Source organism: Nyctereutes procyonoides, unplaced genomic scaffold, assembly GCF_905146905.1.
Source record: "Nyctereutes procyonoides isolate TBG_1078 unplaced genomic scaffold, NYPRO_anot_genome, whole genome shotgun sequence".
NCBI lineage: Eukaryota > Metazoa > Chordata > Mammalia > Carnivora > Canidae > Nyctereutes > Nyctereutes procyonoides.
This window is the reverse complement of record NW_026575020.1, coordinates 58,980,934-59,000,907: the sequence shown is the minus strand read 5'-3', so window position 1 is coordinate 59,000,907 and position 19,974 is coordinate 58,980,934. Positions and strand designations below refer to the sequence as shown.

Genomic DNA, 19,974 nt, shown 5'->3' with positions numbered 1-19,974 from the left:
ATAGCCCGAAAGAAACATAATGGATGTCAAGAGATAATTCAGGGGAAGATACAAAACTAGCAGATACATTAGGAAAATATCTAGGAAATAGGAAGATACAAGTGAAAATGAGACCTGTTTTTGGCCAATAGATTGGCCAAAATGGAGAGTATCCAGTGTTGGGTATTCTCATACACTCTATGTTGGTGTGGCTTTTTCTTTTTAAAGATTTTATTTACTTATTCATGAGACACACAGAGAGAGGCAGAGACACAGGCAGAGGGAGAAGCAGGCTCCATGCAGGGAGCCTGACGTGGGACTCGATCCCAGGTCTACAGGATGGCGCCCTGGCCTGAAGGCGGTGCTAAACCACTGAGCCACCCGGGGCTGCCCAGGTGTGGCTTTTTCTATCGAGTTTAAAATGCACATCTCTCTCCTCTCTCTCTCTTTCTGGTGTTGAGTTATGTTCGCTCTTTATATGTTTTGGGTACTAACTCCCCGATAGATGTGTCACCTGCAAAAACCTCTCATTCCATGGGTTGCCTTTTGTTCATGATTTTCTTTGCTGTGCCAAAGTTTCTATTTTGGTGTAGTCCAAATAGCTTATCGAAAAACTACCGCCTATGTCTTCTCCTAGGAATTTTATGGTTTCGGGAGAAAACAGAACCCTCATGCACTGTCGGTGGGAATGCAAACTGGTGCAGCCACTGTAGACAACAGTATGGAGGTTCCTCAAAAAGTTGAATATAGAGCCGCCCTATGACCCGGCGATTGTACTACTGAGGATTTTTCCCAAAGATCCAAATGTAGTGGTTTGAAGAGGCACCTGCATCTCAATGTTAAGCAGCAACGTCCACAGTGGCCAAACTATGGAGAGAGCCCAGATCAACGGATGGATGGATAAAGAAGAAGTGGAATATTACCCAGCCATCAGAAAGAATGAAATCTTGCCATTTGCAATGACGTGAATCAAACTAGAGGATGTTATGCTAAGAGAAGTAAGTCAGAAAAAAACAAGTGCCGTGTGATATCACTCATTTGTGGAGTTTAAGAAACAAATCAGATAAAGAAAAAAGGAGGAAACCAACAAACAAAAGAACCAGACTCTTAAGTACAGAAAACAAACCAGTGGTCACCAGAGGGGAGGTGGAGGGACGGGTGACACAGGTGAAGGGGATTACGAGTACTCGTAGCCTGAGCAGCACTGAGTAACGTACAGAACTGCTGAATCACCACATTCTACACCCGGAACTAACATAACATTACATTAATTACACTTTGATAAAAAGAAAAAAAAATAAAATGCACGTCTCTGACCTAAGTACACTTGTTATAACAAGAATATAGGATTTCTGTAATTACTTAAAAAAACCCAACAGAGACCAAACCCCAGAGGCCAGCCCGTGGGGTGCCCGGAGTGGGTAAAACAGCAGGGCGCAGGGCTCCTGAGGTGAGGCGGGGGCCCCCTCCCCGCCTGGGAAAGATCACGGGATGGACCGCAGGACACCTGCGCACCCCTACGTACCTCCACTCAGGTCTGAAGTTGTCCTCGGCCTGGGGGCTCTTCAGTTTCAAGATCATCATCTCATGGAGCTCCAGGAGGAAGGCGTCGAGGTCCGTCTGATTCAGGAAAGTGCTGAGACACTTGGCATTTTCTGGGCTGAGGCCAACTTTGTACAGGCTGCTAATTTCCCTGAAGGGCTCCTAGAACACAGCAGGAGGGAGGCAGCAGGAGCTGGGGGGAGGGGAGCGCCCTTGCAGGTGCGGGTGCAGGTGCGGGTGCAGGTGCGGGTGGGGGTGCGGTGGGAGCGGAGCTGTGCTCACCTTTTGCAGGCGGAGCAGCTGTTCCGACCTGTGGGCGGACAGGACCTGCCAGAGGGCGATGGCATGCTTCAGCTGGCATCTGTTGAAGGCCTGCAAGAGCAACGGGCTCCTGAACAGGACGTGGGGCTGAGCGCGAACAGGCGGGTGTGGCGGCGCTTCTGCTCCCCCGCTACTCGGCTCCCCGACCCTCAGATGCCTCCCTACCACCAGCCGCAGCCTCACCTCCAGAGTGTCCCCCCATCCCCACCTCAGGCCGCGTCTCGGGAGAGCCAGGTGGCCGCAGGTGGCTGCAGTGCTGCAGGGGGGCGGAGGGGCGTTGCCCACCTGCCATGTGCCTTGGTCAGAGTCTCGCGCTGCAGGTGCGTCTCTGCCTCTGGCCCCAGAGTGCGGTCTGTGGCCCCGCCCCATGGCACCAACCCCGCAGGAAGCAGGAGGGCAGTGTGGACTAGCCGGCGAGGCGGCCCCAGCCAAGACCCACCTTTAGTACCAGTTCTGCCTGGTCGCCCATGCGCAGCATGTCTTGGACGTACTCATTCAAGGACATGTTGGGGTCGCCGCCGGCCGTGCTCAGGAACCCCAGAGTGACCTCTATGACAGACAGAGCCTTGCAGCCATCGCTGTAGGACGGCAGCTGTCCGCGGATGGAGCTGATGGTCGCGTTGGGGAGGGGTTTCTAGGGAGTTAAAGGCAGGACAGGGGTCCACGATTAGGGCTACCCGCACATCGCTACCTGGCAACGCCGCTTACCGTCTTCGCTGCCAAGGGGACAAGCTGGGACGACCCCGTGAACCATAATGACAGTTAACACGTCGTGACTCCTAAGTGGCAGTGGTACTCTGGACTCTTTACAGACACAGACCGAAGTCACAGAGCCCTCAAAACAGTTCTGTGGGGATATTCACGTGGACGCGCACACACACCACACACACACTCCACACGTGGGAATCCAAACGCCAGGAATAGGTAAGTTCTCTGGACCTTGTGCGTCAGCCTACCCGGCGTGACGTCATCACTGAGAAGCTAGCCAGGATTCCAGCAGGAACGCTTTGCCAGATTGTCCTGCTTGCGCCCTGGAAAGGGCGGCGGACTCAGGGAGCTCAGGGAGGCCACCCCGCGGTGCTCCCGGCCAAGGCCCTAGGGAGGCCCAGCAGTCCCCCCAGGAGGAAAGCACCACGATTCAGGCAGAAGCACCACGCAAATGATAAGGTTCATTGCGATCACCTGTAGCATTTTGTTCTTGATGTCCATGAAGAGCTGTTCATAGTTCCAGTCACGTCTATACACCAGAGTGGGTATTCCCTAAATTGAGAAAGAAAACCGTCTTTGGAAATGGAATCCGCCGTGGGGTTTCCTGCACAGTAACTCTACAGCAACGCCGTGCTGTCCTGCGCGTCACCGGGCGGAGCGTGCCGCTTGCTGCTGTGTGACGTCTGCGTTTGACCCGCAGTCTGTGCCAACAGAAATGCAGGGAGGGGCCTGGGCCTCGCCTCGATGGCCACGCAGATGCCAGCACGCAGAGCGCTGCAGGCTTGTGAGGCGCCGGGGGGAGCAGGAATGTGGGGGCCTCTGGTTGCTGCACTCGGCCAACCACTACGGGCCGTGGCCTGGGACAGGGCAGCGCGAGCTGACGTGACCCTGTGCCCACGCAGCTCAGGGTCTAACTGTGGGCAGTGAGGGGGCTCACAGATGCACAAGGTCTCCACCGGGCCCAGAAGGAACAACACTGGCCCGGAGAAAACGAAAAGGAGAGACATGATGGGTGCACAGTGTGTGCAGGGAAGGAGGGCAGTCTGGTGCGCAAGGTCACAGGAGTCCACGCAGTCTGCAAGCAGTGGCCGGAGACAGGCCTGACGAGCAGCGTGGGTGTTACCCTACACCCCCTGGGATGCCCGCCGGGGACCGACCGCCAAGGGGAGCAGTGGGGGCTGCGTGGTAGTCACAGTAGGGATGGGTGCAGGGAGTGGGAGCTACATGGGGCAGCCGTGGAGCCGGGTGACAGGCTGCCCGGGGAGAGGAGAGCCCAGGTGTAGCCGCCAGGGGCTGTCGGGGGAGAGATCCAACAACTGGTCTGCTGGGACCTGAAGACGAGGGGGACAGAGGCCCGGGAGCAGCTCGGGAGAGCCGGGGGCACGGCCTCTGGGGGAACACAGGGCTGCACAGGCATCCCCACCCCGCCTCGCTTGGAAACCACGAGTGGGACGAAAGCCACACTCGGGCCGACTTCCCCAGAACAGACACGCCAACACAGTGACCAGCCCGGGGTCTGCCTCACCATGAGGGTGATCCTGGGCTTGCCCTGGAGGAAGCGGCTGGTGACCTGGCGCTGGATCTTCTCCAGGTCGAACTCCTGCAGCGTCTCCTTGCCCTGCTCCACCTGGTACTGGCAGTTGGACAGGATCAGCGGCATCAGGTCCTGCTCGACCTCGTAGCTGATGACGTGCAGGTCTGTGACCTCAGAGGCGTCTATGGAGTAGCTGGGGGATGACGCGGAGTCTCAGCATCCAGTGTGCCCCGTGCACATGCGGCCCCCCAGAGCCTGACCCAGGGGCTCACGTGTGCCCTGTGCCCTGTGGGCATGCGGGCGCTCACCTGTTGTTTTCGTCGGAGAACTTTCCCACCGCGTAGACCATCTCGTTGTGCAGGCTGATCAGATAGCTGACTAAGGCGGTGGAACAGAGGCCCAGGCCGCGGCGGCGCGGCAGGATGACCTCAAAGTTGGTGTCCATGTCCAGGTCAACACTGCAGTAGCTGTCTGGCAGCTTGATCTCACCTTCGCGGGACAGGGTGTTCTGAGCAGAGAGGCCCCCCCACCGGCCCCGTCTGGCTGCCACTCGCAGGGCAGCGGACACCTCGCAGCCACAGGGCTGGAGCCGGGGACACCTGATGGCTCCGCCTTCCCCCTGACTGGCGTCCAACGTTCCCAACCCCGTCCTGAGTCTGTATTGACAGACCCAAGGTGACCAGGGAATTTATTCCTCCCGGTAGGTCATTTCGTGGGTCCCAGCCGCCTCCACCCAGAGGGTCACAGGTGACATGCATGGGGCATGGCGCCGTGGGATCGCAGGGCAGAGCTGGGCGGGAGGCAGGGGGCGTGGGGCCTACCGTTGGTCTGCAGTGATCTCCTCAGCTTATTCCAAGTTGACAGAAAGATCTGGATTCTTCTGTGAAACAACTGCTTCAACCCATCTGTCATCCAAAAAAAAACACTTCTTGAGATCCCCGTGGAAGACACCTGCCCCGTCAGGTCCAAGTGACTACACCCCAAGCTCTGGAGAGGAGCATCCCATGGCGCTCCCGGGGCTGGAGCCGGGGCAGCGGGTGTGGCCGAAGCACAGCCTCTGGCGGGCTGGCGGGATTCACGCACCTGCCGCTTTGCCCTAAAAGCCCACGGCGTGTAGACCTGGAGCCCCGACGGCACCACTCCCGACCCAGCTGCAGCAATCGCCCAGGTCCACAAACACTGGGGAGCCGACACCTCACTAGGGCAGAGCCGTACCTCCCTGGTGGCTGTTAATGAAGGATCGGATGGACTGGTAGTCGGCTTCGGAAGCGTTCTGGAACCGCCTCACTAGGTCCCTCTGCAGGGCCAGGATCTCAGGCAAGAACCTCACGAGTCTCAGCTCTGCCTCCTGGAGAGGGAAGACGGCCCGGCCATGTGTTAGTTCATCTAGAACGTGTCCCTGGGGAGACTCTGGGGCTGGCTCAGGACCCGTGTTTGTCTGCCCGTGGTCTGGGCAACGTGCTGGGTCACGTGACGCTGCGTCGGGCTGCTGGGACGGGGGGTGAGGCTGTTGTGTCCCTCACAAGAGCCCGCTACCCGCTCGCTGAGCATCCTGCACTCCGAGGATGGAGGCGTGAACAGGACTAAGCCCCTGCCCTCGTGGGGCCGACACCTCACGTGGGTTTGCCAAAAGCTCGTGAAAGAAATCGGTGTCATGAGCCCTTGGGAGGGGCTGGGTGCACAGAGAATCTGCCAAGAGCAGAAGGGCCGGGAACGTAGGCTGCTGCGTGTTGTCTGAGGATGGGACCCAAGCATCTGCAGTGGAACGGGACTGGGCGCTTCCACGGGAGACCTGGGAAACCCTGTCCACGGGAGCTCCCGCCCTTCCACCGGCCGACAGACACTTCTGCTGGACTGGGAACGCACTGCAGAGGGCATCAGCCTGGCAGCCGACTGGGGAAGACCAGCCTGACCTGGGCCGTGTTTGCGGTCCGACAACGGGACCGGCTCACCGCACTGCCCCCGTGCCCCAAGGCCAGGTTGGGAACAGAGGAGGTTTGGGGCCATTTGATCCTGGTCATGCACTCCTGATGAACGCTTCTTCCTTCAACTGACACTCACGGATGGACGGGGGCTCCTGGCACCGGGGACAGGCAGGCACGTGGTCACAGCGGGGCAGCCTTACCTTCTGCAGGAACTTCCAGAGGATGGGCACGCTTTCTTTGCCGTTCTTCTGCTCCACAATGTGCTGGAGGTACTCAACGGTGACCTTCCTCCTGCAGGTCCACATCTTAGAGCAGTGGAACACGCTCTTCCGGGGCAGGTGGGGCAGGAAGACTGTTGGGTCCTTGTACACGATTCTGGCCACAGGGTTGGAGCTGATCCGTTCATCTTGGCTGATGCTGGCAGTGACCGTCAGCAGGGCTTTCTCCAAGTGCTGGGCGAGAGAAGGGCCCGGGGGCCCCGAGGTGAGCCACTCACGTGGGCTCGGACACCCCGCGGCTTCAGCAGCGGGCCAGTTGGGGAGTCTGCCCTAGGCGGCCCAGCGCCCCAGCAGGTGGTCGCACTGGCTGTGTCCATCATGACCGCTTACAAGCTCCTCGTGTGCAGGCTTCGTCTCCCCAAACAGGAGATTCAGAGGCCTGTGTTCTAAGCCTGATCTTTTACTGACTTTTACTTCCCATTGGGCTCATAAACTCGCAGTACTGTTCTTATCTGACAGAGAAGGGACTAATCACACATTTTCGGTGGGTATCTGCATGAGAGTTTGTCTGTCTGTCTGCTGCTCCCACATCCTGCTGTAAAAGGTGGTGGAGCAAGAGCCGCCTGCACCTTCTGGACTCAGAGTAACCCCTCCACCTGCCTGCCCGGCCTCAGGGGCGGAGGACGCAGGGACAGCAGGACAGTGGAGTGGCCGGGGGTTCAGCCCTGGGCTGGGGTGCAGCCAGAGCCCCCAACAGCACCTGCGCGAGGGACACTGGCCCGAGCGCCTGCGACACACCCGGGACACCCGCCTGCAGGCTCCCAGCAGGGCCGCCGGCCGCCGCGTACCTCCAGCTCAGGGAGAAGGAGGGTCTGCATGGCTTTCTCCCAGCTGTTTCTCTGCTCTCGGGTCTCCAGGTTTTCCTTGAAATAGAGAGACCCTACGAGGGAACATGTGAGTTACCCAAGGAACGGAAACCACGGCAGCTCCGTGAACACGACCTAAAGGTGACACTGAAATCACGCACCCTTTCAGGGCCGGGGGCGGGTGGGGCGCCTCTTCCTAAATTAACCTGAGTATTTAGAAATGGTTCCTGCTGTTCCCACCAACCCCATGATCTTGAGAAGAAACAGATAAAAAAAATAGAAAACCAAGTCACTCCTGATGCCATCACTCAGAACCGTTTTCCTAAGTTACCTTATGGAGCGTCCCTGTCTATGGATTTCGGTTTAGCTCAGTGACCACCAGGGTTTGCAGCCCACGTTTCCACACAGCAAACTGTGGACACGTCAACATGGTCAGGCAGCCCGGGCAGCCACGTCCTCAGGAAAAGCAGAAGGCCCCACAGACATGCCAGGGGTCCAAGGAGCACATGTCTCAATAAGTGACCAGACACTGGTGTCCGGCCAGTGATGACTCACACATGGCCCGTCCCAGAGATGGTGCACAGCACAGCAGGCCGGCGCCCAAAACTGCTAAGCCTCCCCGCGGCGTGTGCCCCTAACACCCCTGTGCACACGACCCTGCTAGCTCAGGTCTTAACCCACAGGGGAAACGCAAGGGCGAGCCACCCTTCCATCGGCTCTTCCACACCCGTCTCCCAGCTCCCTTTATCTGGCTCAGGCTCTGCGAGCCCTGCCCCTGCCCCCCCGCGGCGCCCCATGTGCTCACTCCAGCTGGAGAGGCGGCGCTGCCCGCGGAGGAGGCTGCACAGCATGAGGTGCACGGTGGTGGTGGCCTCGTCGGCGCTCCTCCCCAGCGTCTTTGCCAGCTGCTCCAGGTCCCTGTGGATGTGCCGCTGCAGAAAGCTGCTGGGATCCCGCACCGGAGGCTTGATGATGTTCATCACAGCCTGTGAGACACAAGACCTAGTGTGTCGGGGGCCGGCGCCCCGCGGGCCCCAGGAGGGCAGGCTGGCGCTGAGCCAGAGGCGGCTCCTCGGAAGATGCTCGTGAGGTGGCCAGAGCACGCATCAAACGAGCGGCAGGGCAGACGGGGCACGGCCTGGGGACCGCTGCCCTCGACATCATCAGCGCGACACAGACCCTCACGGCTCTGTTCTTAATGCATCAAGACCACGCAGCACAAAACCCGTCTTCCCTCCCCGAGATGCATGCTTGTAAGCTTACGTGGGAACGGCCTCATCCCAAACTCATTGAACCTACTATACTGTGTACAAACCTAAAAAAAAAAAGAACTCTCAGAGCCCCAACATTTTGCTCTCACGGTTCATCAGAGGAGGCACAGGATGCTCTTTCTTTCCCGGAAAGGTAAACGTCATGGTTACAGGAGCCTCTCTGCTCCCGGGTGCACCCCGAGACGTGGAGTGCTCATTTAACATGGATTTTAGGGGCGCCTGGGCCGCTCAGTTAGTTGAGCATCTGACACTCGGTTTTAGCTCAGGTCATGATCTCAGGGTCGTGAGATTGAGCCCTGTGTCGGGCTCTGTGCTCAGTGGAGATTCTCTCTCCCTCCACCCCTCTTCCCTGCATGCTCTCTCCCTGAATAAATAAAATCTTAAAAAAAAAAAAAAAAGACACAATGAGATGAGCACTGGGTGTTGTTATACTATATGTTGGCAAACTGAATGTAAATAAAATAAAAAATAAATAAATGGCTTTTATGTAACCTGATGGGTGGCTCCCCCCCCCCCCCCGCCATCGTACGCCACGGCGGGGAGATGAGGACGTGCAAATGTATGGCTCTGCAGACCAGCACACGGCCCCGATCCACGGGAGGTGGCCAGTACTTTGTAGACAAAAGGACGCACTGTGAGAAACCTACAGTGGTCGTTACAAATGAGCGACGGACCCATGGCTTGGCAACAGTGGGCGTGCTGTACCTCAGGCCTCTGGGTCGCTCCCAGGAGCAGGGCCAGGTGCGTGAGCAACCGGATGAGCAGGAAGACGGCCGGGGCCAGCTCCCGGTCAGACACCAGCACCTCGTCTCTGGACAGCGGGGCTCCCAGCACGTGGCCCTTCTGTGTTCTGTCCGTCTTGTCTCTGCAGAGGACGAGAGAAGACAGGGTGGACACTGAACACGGTCATCTCTCCTCGGCCCTAGGGCCATACCCGGATTCCTGGGAGTTGGAGGCGAGGTTCACCGTTTTGAGGAAAACAGCGTTCCAGGACATATCCTCACGCGCCCACACTTCTCACTTTGGGGTCTTCGTATAGCCTCTCCTTCCTGGATGACCACAGCCCGCCACGTTCTCAGCGCGACATGGCTGAGCCAAGTGGCTAACTGTGCAACCCCGGGGGCCGTGTGTCGGGACAGAGGTCTGCACCTGCCTCTCCCCCTGAAATCAGCATGGGGTGGGCAGCAGGCAGGCCAAGGACAGTCTGAGTGTGGGACATCGGGATATGGGCGCATCCACCCCATCTTCCCAAATTGAACACTGAGATCAAAGACCCGGCAAGGAACTTCCTGTCACACCTAGATGGGAGGCACATTATGATAGATATAGTCTGTGGCAAAAAATATTGGAGATTCTGGAACATTCTGAAGGTTTGTGGAGATAACAGACTAGGGCATTTTAAACAATCATGGCACCAGACTAGCCCATATACATGATGGCCACAGGGCAGCCCCACCTGCCATCTGGGGGCGGGGAGTAGGGGGGTGCACGGGGAACCACACTCCTCTCGATGGAAGGCTGGCATGAGGACCCCAGCTGTGCGTGTGGATTCTGGGCTGCGCCTCCTTCACTTCCCGCAAGCAGTGGAGGAAGCTAAGAGTTTACAAGTGAGACGCTGTGGGTTCAGATAGACAAAAGCCCGGTTTGTGGCTTTGCGGCCTTCAATGTCCCTCTGAATTAGGTCACTCGTATGTGTCCAACACATTCCTACAGGGGACACAGCCCAGACCCAAACGGAAGACATCTGGATAACACGTCTTACCGTGTGGTCTGCTTTACATTCAAGAGCCCAGTTAGCCAGTGACAGGTGAGACACCTCACTGTGGCCCAGGGACCTGGGCCTTGAGGTCCGATGTGACATAGGCCCAAATGCGTAATAGTAACTAATACTGTACTTTGCATCAGTTTATCCACTGGAATAGAAACAGCCCCCAAACCCGTGGTTCATTCTCTTAGGAAGGAGATGCCCTCTTACGTACGTGATAGCATGAAATCCGGTCTCGGGACTGTGGTTAACCCCTCCAACTTGGACACCACAGTCAATGCAGTGGCTCTTCTCCATTGGCTTCCCGCACTAGGACAAAGGACAAAAGCGCCCGAGCTCAGTTTTGGAGGAGGAGTGCTCCATGCGCAAATGCACCATGCAGGCCAACCCACGCTTGGCTCGGGGGGCAGCTGAGGGCACTGGGATTGCTCATTTTCCCGCAAGCACGTGCTGGCGGCGGCAGGAGCCACGGGGCACAGGGCAGGTGCTCCATGCAAATATGGTGCATGTGAGGAAATCTGGACTCTTTAAGCAGAAGAGACAATTTGAGTTTTATTCCCAAATAGACACTTTGTAGACAAGTATGTGATCTGCCTTCCTTTCTCACACTCACTGGTCTTCCCCGATCCCCCGACCACCACTCCAGGGCTTCACTACCTAGCACCAGAACACTACTGCAGCCTCCAAACTGAATTCCTGAACTCAGTTTGGACTTTGTTTAAAATAATATATATATATATAACCATATGCTCTGCTCCTTCGCAAGCCTCATTTTTCCAAATCTGGCTGTGGGCCTCTGCAGACTGTGAATCACAGCGTGTCACAGGGCCAAACCAGCCTCGAGCCCCAGACCTCAGACCGTCAGAGCCGAGAGCAGTCCCGGGAAGAATGTGCCTCGAACTACCTGCTTCGCAGACAAGGAAGTGAGTAAGCCCCAGAAACGCACACGTATATATCGGGTTTTCTCCTTGAGGTCTCTCATTTACTCTGTTCAGTTCAACAGCCTGTTGCTGGGCAAGCAGAGGAGATACCTCGAAGGGCCCTGGCCGGATGCTGCGGGATGCAGAGGTGAGGAACCCACAGCTCTCTCCACCAGGGTTTATGCTCCAGCGTCTCTTTTATCCCGTCCTTTGGTGTCTAGACCACATCTCCTGTCTGGGCCAATGACCCAGCCTACGGACCAGCCAGTCAACACCTTGCTGTCACAGGAAGACACGCATCGCTGACCCCATGCAGCCGGGGCTGGGCACGATGGCTAGCAGCAGTTTTGACTCCCAGAGGGACTTTGGCAATGTCCGGAGACATTTCTGGTTGCCACATGCGGTGTGGCTGGCTTCTGGTGAGTTGAGGCCAGGAATGCCGCTCGGCGCCCCACCACAGCTCATGACAGCCCACAATACAGAGGTAGGTCTGGAGGTCCCCTGCACCATTTAGATGTTTAGCTGGAGCACCGCTAAACAGCCCTGGAAAGAGTCTATGCTCTCTAGAAGGTCACGACCCTCACCAACCTCTTCCCCCACGTGCTCCTGCTCAGATCTAGAGGAACAACGCTAGAGCCCTGCAAACACCACCCCAAATGCCAAGACTCACCTCTCCCACAGAGCACGGGTGACCGTTGGGACACACTGTTAAGAGAACAACAAGACTCACGTTGGCTGGTGAGGTTTTACCTAACGGCCTGAGGAAAAGAAAGCCAACGCTCTCCTCTCAGGCCAAATCAGAGCAGGATGTACAGTTAACATGTCCTGAGCACGTTTGTAAAAAATATTTGATGCTTCATTTGATGGAGCAGAGGGAAAGTCCGTTACAGTCTCCTATGGGGCTGCTCTGGGAGGCAGGGGCAGCCCATTTTACACTCTCCTTTTCTTTTTGATTTTTTTCTTTTTAAAGAGTAGGACCTTTTAAAAAGATTATTTATTTATTTATTTACTTATTTATTTGAGAGAGAGAGAGAATGGGGGGAGGGGCAGAGGGAGAGAAAGAATCTCAAGCAGATGCCCTGAGTATGGAGCCTGACCCGGGGCTCGATCCCACAACCCTGAGATCATGACCTGAGCCCAAGCCAAGAGTTGGATGCTTAACTGACTCAGCCACCCAGGCGTCCCAAGAGCATGTTTTATGACAACTTTTATAGCTGGTTTATAAGGATCATTTACTCAGGGGCACCTGACTGGCTCAGTCGGAGGAGCATGAGTCTCTTGATCTTGGAGTTGTGGGTTCCAGGCCCATGTTTGATGTAGAGATTACTAATAAATAAATAAAGTCAAAAAAAAAAAAAAAAGAGGGAGCCAGGAAAGGCCTGGCTTTATCTCTTTAAAAAAATAAATAAAAACTTAAGAAAAAAAAAAAAAAGGATGTTTTTCTCAGGCAACAACAATTTGAGCTCCCAGTTCTGTGTCTTGAGAACTGTCCTCGGGTCAAAAACTTGGTTGTAGGGACGCCCGGGTGGCTCCCTGCAGGGACCCTGCTTCTCCCTCTGCCTGTGTCTCTGTGTCTCTCATGAATAAATAAATAAAATCTTTAAAAAAACAAAAAACAAACAAAATAAACTCCGCTGTAGCCGGAGCTGGCCCCTGCCTGAGCCTCTGGCGTGGCTCACACTCCAGGCAAGGGAAGCGCATGCCACGCGGATCCCGCCCCGGACCCAGGAAGGGCCTGGTGTGCGTGCTCTGCAGTCAGCCGTGCGCCCTGTGGCTGCAAAAGCCCCGACAGCAGAACAAGGCAAACATCTGGAACCTTCGGGCACAAACCACGGGGACCTCGTCAATGCGCAGAGGATGCGACACCGTCTCAGACCCCGACACTCACTGTACCAGGAGAGGGTCTCCAGACCCTTCCAATTCCGAGCCTGAACCAGCAAGTCTTCTGGCATCGTCGGAAGATAAGAGTTCTGAAAAGCCGAGAAAGAGAGAAGGCTGCAGGAAGGCGAGAGATTGGGCCAACTGCCACTGCCCTGGGTGACAGGGGGACTCTGGACTCTCCCCCTTGTCCACCTCCAAGGTCTCCAAGGGGCAAACAGAACAAGGCTCTCCGTGACTGTGGACTTGGGTGTCAAGTGGGACACAGGCCAAGAGAGGAGCCGTGACACGGACACTTTCAAAAGGGCCCCAGGGACAGGCCGCCAGAGATGCCATCCCCCCAACCGCCGCCCACCTGTCGGTCTTACCACCATGTGAGCCGGGGAGAAGGCCAGACTCTTCAGGGGTTCCAGGATGTCACCCTGTCCACACAGGAGGACAGCTGCGGTGTGAACAGCCAGTTCTGCCACTGTGCCCTGGAGGCTGCTGTCCCCGGGACCTGTCCTCAGCAGGGGCAGCGTGTTGTTCACCAGGGATGCTGCAAAATGCCTCAGGTGCGGAGAAGAAAGGATCTTGCCTTCCTCGATGAACGCGTTCAGAGCCTCACATTGCTGGCAGGAGGAAATAGATCGAAAAATATATCAAAGAAGAAGATGAATGTGAAGCCAAACGTTTGTTCTTAAGTCAGGCGTTCGTGTGGATGCAGCTACGCCTCGATATGGAGGAAAGCACGGCTCGAGGGGCAGTGATCAGACAGGAGCGTTTCCAGCTGCAAACACAGCGCCACACGGCCGAGCGCTAACTGCGACACTCTACTTTGTGAACAACAGCATCTCATCTTCTTGACTTTGCTTTTTATCATCATCCTGAAAGTTCTGGGTCAAACAGAAAGTTGCTCCTCCACGTAGGACAGCTGAGGGGCCCGGGGGGGGGGCAGTCAGCCTAGCATCTGACTCTTGATTTCAGCTCAGGTCGTGACCTTGGGGTCATGAGATTGAGCCCCGTGTCGGGCTCCCCGCTCAGCGCACAGTCTGCTTGGGATGCTCTCTCTCTCCCTGCCCCTCCCCCGACCCTCTAAAATAAATTAGTGAATCTTAAAAAAAAAAAAAACAACAAAGTTGAAAACCCCATCCTAGATTAAAAAAAAAATTGGGGCATAATTTATGGCTTTTACTTCTATTCAGAAAAGTCCCTCTGGATATGGAGACGACGTGCACCTCCTCGAATGCAGACACTCACCTCTGGCTTAGGGTGGAGGCTAGTGTTGCAGGATTGGTACAGCACGGCAACCTCTCTGAAGAGCGCTAACAGTAAGTGGGCCGCCAACTCGGGATCGTGGTTCCTGCCCCCCTGAAGCAAGAAGTGAGGATGCCAGTGAGGCTCCAGCTGTTACACAGGCCCGTCTGCGGCCAGAGTCCTGCTGACGCAGCCCGACACCCTGCACCTCGAGGGCTGCCGCTGGCAAGCGACTCTGAGACCACGAGGCTCATGGACATTCCGTTGTGACGCAACGGACATTTATCAGAGTTTATCAGAGTGCTTAGGACCCGAGGAACAGAAATCACCGTCTGTTCTTTTCCTGACCACTTCGCTGCCCCTCGAAACTTCAGAGCAGAACGAGGCTATTTATTAACTCCCTGGCTTCCCAGCCCAGGGCCAGGGTAAACAGGGACTCTAAGAGGAAGCAGGACCAGAACTGCATAAAGATTAGATGCTGAAGACCCTGCCTCTTTATGAAAATAAACACCCTCGTCATGCCGCCAGGAATCCTGGATGTGCATGGGAAGGAGATTCCCCAGTGCTGCCCGCACCTGCCATCAGGGTGACCTCAGAGGAAGTAATGCACGTGAGCAGTCAGGAGGGCACTGCGACAGCCCTGGCCTGGCAGGTCAGCATGGTCCAGCAAATCTGTCCCCTAACTCAGTAGCTAAAGTGCTCCTGTCTGGGCCAGGCACGCCGCGGTCGTGGACACGCGACGCCCAACATGGCGAGTGGCTCTGGGTGCCTCTTCCACAGCGTCATTTGACGCCAATGAGGCAGATGCAGATTCCAAGGGGCGCCGTGTGGTACAGAGGGAGGCCCGGGGCTGGTCCTACCTTCAGAACAGCCGCAGTAGTCAGGGGCTCGTTCTGGAGGATGGCTTTGCCCACCATGTCACGAAGAGCCTTATATTTGTCACCATGCACCAGGTATCGATCCATCTGGCTTAGCATATTCTCCTGCAAGCCCAGGAACACAGGGGTTAATCACAGGGGAAGGGGGTGAGGGCACAGTTGGCAAAGAATCATCTGGATAGGTAAATGATCCGGGCATGACAGCCAGAGGACCAGCCCTGGGCATGACAGTCCCCTGCTGTGTGGGGCGGCGCCGCCTCCTCCTCCTCATTGTCCAGTGCAGAGGTGACAGTGGGAGAGAAATGGGGGAGAAGGGGGAGCGGAGGAGGTGGCGGCACGGACTCCATTGCTGCGTCTTGCCTGTACTGAGGCTGGAGACCAGGGGCAAGTGAGTGCTAGTAGGTCGACTGCTCCCACCGGCAGCAAAAATGCAAGCCGGGGTTTTGTGCTGTTATATTGTTGTATCATCCTCAAAATCATGCTTTCTGTCTCTGCCCACCGAGGAGAGCAAGGGCTTCTTCTGCAAGCTGAATTACTTTTAACTGGTGGAAAGTAAAAGCCACAGAACCATTCTTTGGCATTCCGCATGTCACACTGGACCAGAAGCGATGCCTTAGGTAAGCTTCCCTGCAGAGAGGCCCCACACCAGCAGCAACGCACGCACCCGTCCGCCACGGCAGGCTGCCTCAGCGTCGTCTCGAGCTGGGTCAAGTTAAGCGAAGCGAGACACAAGGGACCAGAGCAGTCACGGGGCAGGGTGGGGGCGGGGGCACAGGCCAGGTGTCCTCACCTCCCGCAGCAAGGCCTCCTCCGGGAAGATCCAGCGTGCCGGATGGCCCTGTGCACCGAACTGCTGCACATACTCTATCCCTCGCTGGCTGGAGAGCTTCCGCACCAGGTACACGCGGTACCAGTCATTCTTGGCTTGTCTGCAGAAGCGCTCAACCTGCTGCAGGTAGCACTGCTTCTCCCTGGCCGTCTCTGCAGGGCCCAAGAGAGGGGTGAGGGACGGCGGCCAAGAAGACCTGTGGTTGCCTGTCTCGGACACCGAGCCAGGCAAAAAGTGGGCGCCCTGGTCTCTAGGAACTCACAGTGAAAAACACTGGAGAAAGGGGATACAATGCAGACTGGGATGGTTCTGAGAACCAGTTTCCCCTGCTCCCCCAATCTCTGAATAACGGAGTCTCGAAGCCTGGGGTAGAGAAAGGTGCAGAAGGGGACCTGCCTGAGCCGTCCTGAAGCTCGCTGAGGAAGTCGGAAGCCTTGTCAAGACACAGGCGGATGCGGGCCATCTCCTGCAGGTATTCCACGGAGGCCTCGCTGGCAGGCTCTGGCCTGCGCAACATCGAGTAGGTCTTCAGAAAGGCTCCTTCCTCTCTCAGGTACCTCAGCTCCTCGCTGGTAGACAGAGCACTGGTCTTCTCGTACAGTGAATCCTAGGGAGGAAGGCACCAGGGGAAAGAAAAGGGCTTTTTTTTTTTTTTTAAGATTTTATTTATTCATGAGAGACACAGAGAGAGAGGCAGAGACCCAGGCAGAGGGAGAAGCAGGCTCCCTGCAGGGAGCCCGACACAGGACTCGATCCCAGGACCCCGGGGTCACGCCCTGGGCCGAAGGCAGGCGCTCAACCACTGAGCCACCCGGGTGCCCCAGGATGTTGTTCTTTTTCATATGCACATTCTCCAACCTTCCAAAATCTCCAAAGCATGACGGTGGAGAACAGGAAGGAAATACCCTAAGTTTGAGGGTAACTGTATTGAATCACGGGGAATGAACATCCCTTTTATTTCAGGGACAGGAAGGAGGGGAAGAGAAAATCTGGGGGAAAAAATATGCTGTATGATCTTTTCTCACGCCGTGTGAAATCTGGGCAAGCAACAAACATAGAATAAAACAGAGAATAAAAAGAAAAGCGGCCGTAGGCTGGCCAGTGGGAGACGGGCACGGTTACCTGGGGGTAGGGGGCGGGGGGATGTTTCCATTCTCTCCCCCAGGCCCGTGCGTCGCAGTACACACAGCCACGGGGGACAGAAGCAAGGTTGCTGAAACAGCCCCCACCCCCGTTTTTAAAGATTTTATTTGTTTATTTGACAGAGAGAGAGAGAGAGAGAGAGAGAGAGAGAGCAAGCAGGAGTCGGGGAGGGGCAGAGGGAGAAGCAGGGAGCCTGAAGCAGGACTCGACCCCAGGACCCTGACGTCATGCCTGAGCGGAAGGCAGACGCTTCTCTGACTGAGCCCCCCCCCAGGTGCCCCGCTGAAACCCTATTTATGTGTGTGCCTGCAACTGTGTCACTTCGACAAAAGTTACATTCTGTAAATTTTCAGACACACTTTCCACTGCATCAACCACATGGTGCAGCCAGTTGGCAGGAGGCGAGCAGGGCAGGTCCGGGGTCGTGCTTACCTCCAGGCAGTTGCTAAACAGGATGTACAGCTCGGTTTTATCTTCAGTTACCAGGGCCTTCTGCTGCAGCAGGGACAAGTAAGCCTGGATATAATCTTTTACTTCTTGGAAGCTATGGGAGGAAAAATATGGTATCTGGTGATCTCAGGTCTTATCATGTCAAAAAAAAAAGAAGAGAGACACACACACAAAGTATCGGTCAACCTACCTACCTATCCATCTCTCTCTCTCCCTGTATAAATATAGGCATATAGTTTGTAATATTTTATTTGAAATACTTTAGTGCAGTATCGGAGGAATACAAAATTCCATCTTTATACCAGCTCTTCCCAGACTTTCCGGTTTTAGAACTCCTTGACAGTCTTAAAAGTCATTGAGAATCCCAAGAGGCTTTTGTTTATGTGGGTTGTATTCATTGATATTTACAATAGTAGAAATTAGAATTGAAAAAAAAAGAGGAAACTATTAACTCATTAAAAATAAATAAATAAATAAAACATTTTTTTTAAAAACAAACTATTTTCCAGAACAAAAATTAATTAGTAAGAAGAGGGCCCTTTTGTTCTCTATCCCTGTAAATCTCTTTAATGCCTGGTTTAGTAGAATTTAGCTGGGCCCTCCAATCTTGCTCCTGGAAGAAAGTCTGATCTCACGCATTATGTCACTGGAAAGGAAAGGAATATTTTCCCAGTATTTTCTGGTGATGGTAAATATCTTTCTTTGACACAATGCCAAAACTTGATAAACAATCATTTTTAAAGCTTAGTTGCAATGTGCAATCTGAGACCATATCAAAGCACTTTTCATACTGAATTACATTAAAGGTTAAATGACCTATCTTGCACTTGAATGGATTTTTTTTTTTTTAACCAATGCATGACTCTGTGATATCATGCATTGGCCATTTGGAAAACAGTGGTTCACTGAGGTGTGCGGATCTTGCAAAGGTTGACATTTCTGTACCATGAGGTATTTAATTTTTTTTTTTTTTTTATTTATGATAGTCACAGAGAGAGAGAGAGGCAGAGACACAGGCAGAGGGAGAAGCAGGCTCCATGCACCGGGAGCCCGACGTGGGATTCGATCCCGGGTCTCCAGGATCGCGCCCTGGGCCAAAGGCAGGCGCCAAACCGCTGCGCCACCCAGGGATCCCTCATGAGGTATTTAAAAAAAAAAAAAAAATCTGACATTCATTAACCCGGACCATCAAATAGCCCCTATGCATGAGGAAGCTGATAGGATCACGGGGGATGGTATGAGTTTCCCAAAATTCCAATATTTGCTTAAAAGTTTGAATTTTGGGGATCCTTGGGTGGCTCAGTGGTTTAGTGCCTGCCTTCGGCCCAGGGTGTGATCCTGCGGTCTCAGGATCAAATCCCACATCAGGCTCCCTGCAAGAAGATGGAGCCTGCTTCTCCCTCTGCCTGTGTCTCTGCCTCTCTCTCTCTGTGTGTCTCTAATGAATAAATAAATAAAATCTTTAAAAAAAAGTTTGAATTTTATCCTTAGCCATGAACACGATCAGTTGCTTCCCCTGACAGGCTCCCTTTGCTTGTGTTCGAGGAAATGCCTGCCAAGCGCCCAGCTCTGAGTAACCATAGCATGCCAGCCATTCTTGCAAGCATAACTGGTATCCCACAGAACAACAGGCCGGCTCAGCACATAACTCAAAAATTGCCTGAGAGCTCTCCCTTGATGTAACTGTTCACTTCGGCAGGGCAGCCGAGGCACGTTGTGTGCGCTTCTCATTTTCACAGACTACAGTCTATTAAAAAATAAAAAGCAAAATGAAATGTCCATAGACCAGGTTGCAGAAGACATGCATTTTAAATGTGTATCTAATCTCTATTCTGAGTCTGCCTTTGGGGCACTTAAGTTAGAGATCGTTGTTCCTATTGGAACTTTTTAAAAAAATTTGAGAGAGAGCATATGCACACGAGTAGGGGGGAGGGGCAGAGGGAGAAGCACCCTCCCCCCAAGCAGGGAGCCCCACGTGCGCCTGGATCCCAGGACCCTGGGATCATGACCTGAGCCGAGGGCAGACACTTCACTGATTGAACCACCCAGGTGCCCCATCAGAACATTTCTTAGAGCCTCTTGATTTTGCCATCACCTCAAAGAATGCTGTGTCAAGTAACTCAGTGCCCAGGCCGAGTGTACAAAGTGTCCTCTGAAAGAAGCCTCTGAATACAGATCAGCTTCCTTCTTTTTTAAAAAATATTTTTTTATTTATTCATGAGAGACACAGAGAGAGAGAGAGAGAGAGAGAGAGAGAGAGAGAGAGGCAGAGACACAGGCAGAGGGAGAAGCAGGCTCCATGCAGGGAGCCCGACGTGGGACTCGATCTGGGTCCCCCAGAACCAGGCCCTGGGCCGAAGGCGGCGCTAAACTGCTGAGCCACCCCGGGCTGCCCTAGATCAGCTTCCTAAAAATTTTCTAAAATGGCATCATTTGTCGAAACCACTGAGCAGCGGCACCCTAGGGGCTTCTCTGTCCCTTCACAGAATCAGAGCAATGGAACCGCTGCAA

General features: G+C 54.8%; 1 protein-coding gene across 5 annotated transcripts in view; it reads right to left on the bottom strand.

The window, feature by feature from the left end:
- Positions 1-19,974, bottom strand: part of RNF213 (ring finger protein 213) — a 99,701-nt gene that overhangs the window by 2,944 nt on the left and 76,783 nt on the right. For all 5 annotated transcript variants that reach the window (XM_055319777.1, XM_055319786.1, XM_055319794.1 and 2 more), the window contains 21 exons: positions 17,446-17,557; positions 16,267-16,477; positions 15,832-16,022; positions 15,024-15,146; positions 14,167-14,277; positions 13,296-13,538; positions 12,938-13,019; positions 11,720-11,754; positions 10,344-10,438; positions 9,070-9,229; positions 7,899-8,079; positions 7,076-7,167; positions 6,210-6,461; positions 5,300-5,432; positions 4,906-4,989; positions 4,393-4,573; positions 4,076-4,277; positions 3,025-3,102; positions 2,282-2,476; positions 1,804-1,893; positions 1,505-1,683 (listed from right to left, as the gene is read on the bottom strand). In XM_055319777.1, coding sequence (XP_055175752.1) covers positions 1,505-1,683; positions 1,804-1,893; positions 2,282-2,476; positions 3,025-3,102; positions 4,076-4,277; positions 4,393-4,573; positions 4,906-4,989; positions 5,300-5,432; positions 6,210-6,461; positions 7,076-7,167; positions 7,899-8,079; positions 9,070-9,229; positions 10,344-10,438; positions 11,720-11,754; positions 12,938-13,019; positions 13,296-13,538; positions 14,167-14,277; positions 15,024-15,146; positions 15,832-16,022; positions 16,267-16,477; positions 17,446-17,557 — 3,030 coding nt within the window. The remainder of the gene's footprint in view (positions 1-1,504; positions 1,684-1,803; positions 1,894-2,281; positions 2,477-3,024; positions 3,103-4,075; positions 4,278-4,392; positions 4,574-4,905; positions 4,990-5,299; positions 5,433-6,209; positions 6,462-7,075; positions 7,168-7,898; positions 8,080-9,069; positions 9,230-10,343; positions 10,439-11,719; positions 11,755-12,937; positions 13,020-13,295; positions 13,539-14,166; positions 14,278-15,023; positions 15,147-15,831; positions 16,023-16,266; positions 16,478-17,445; positions 17,558-19,974) is intronic.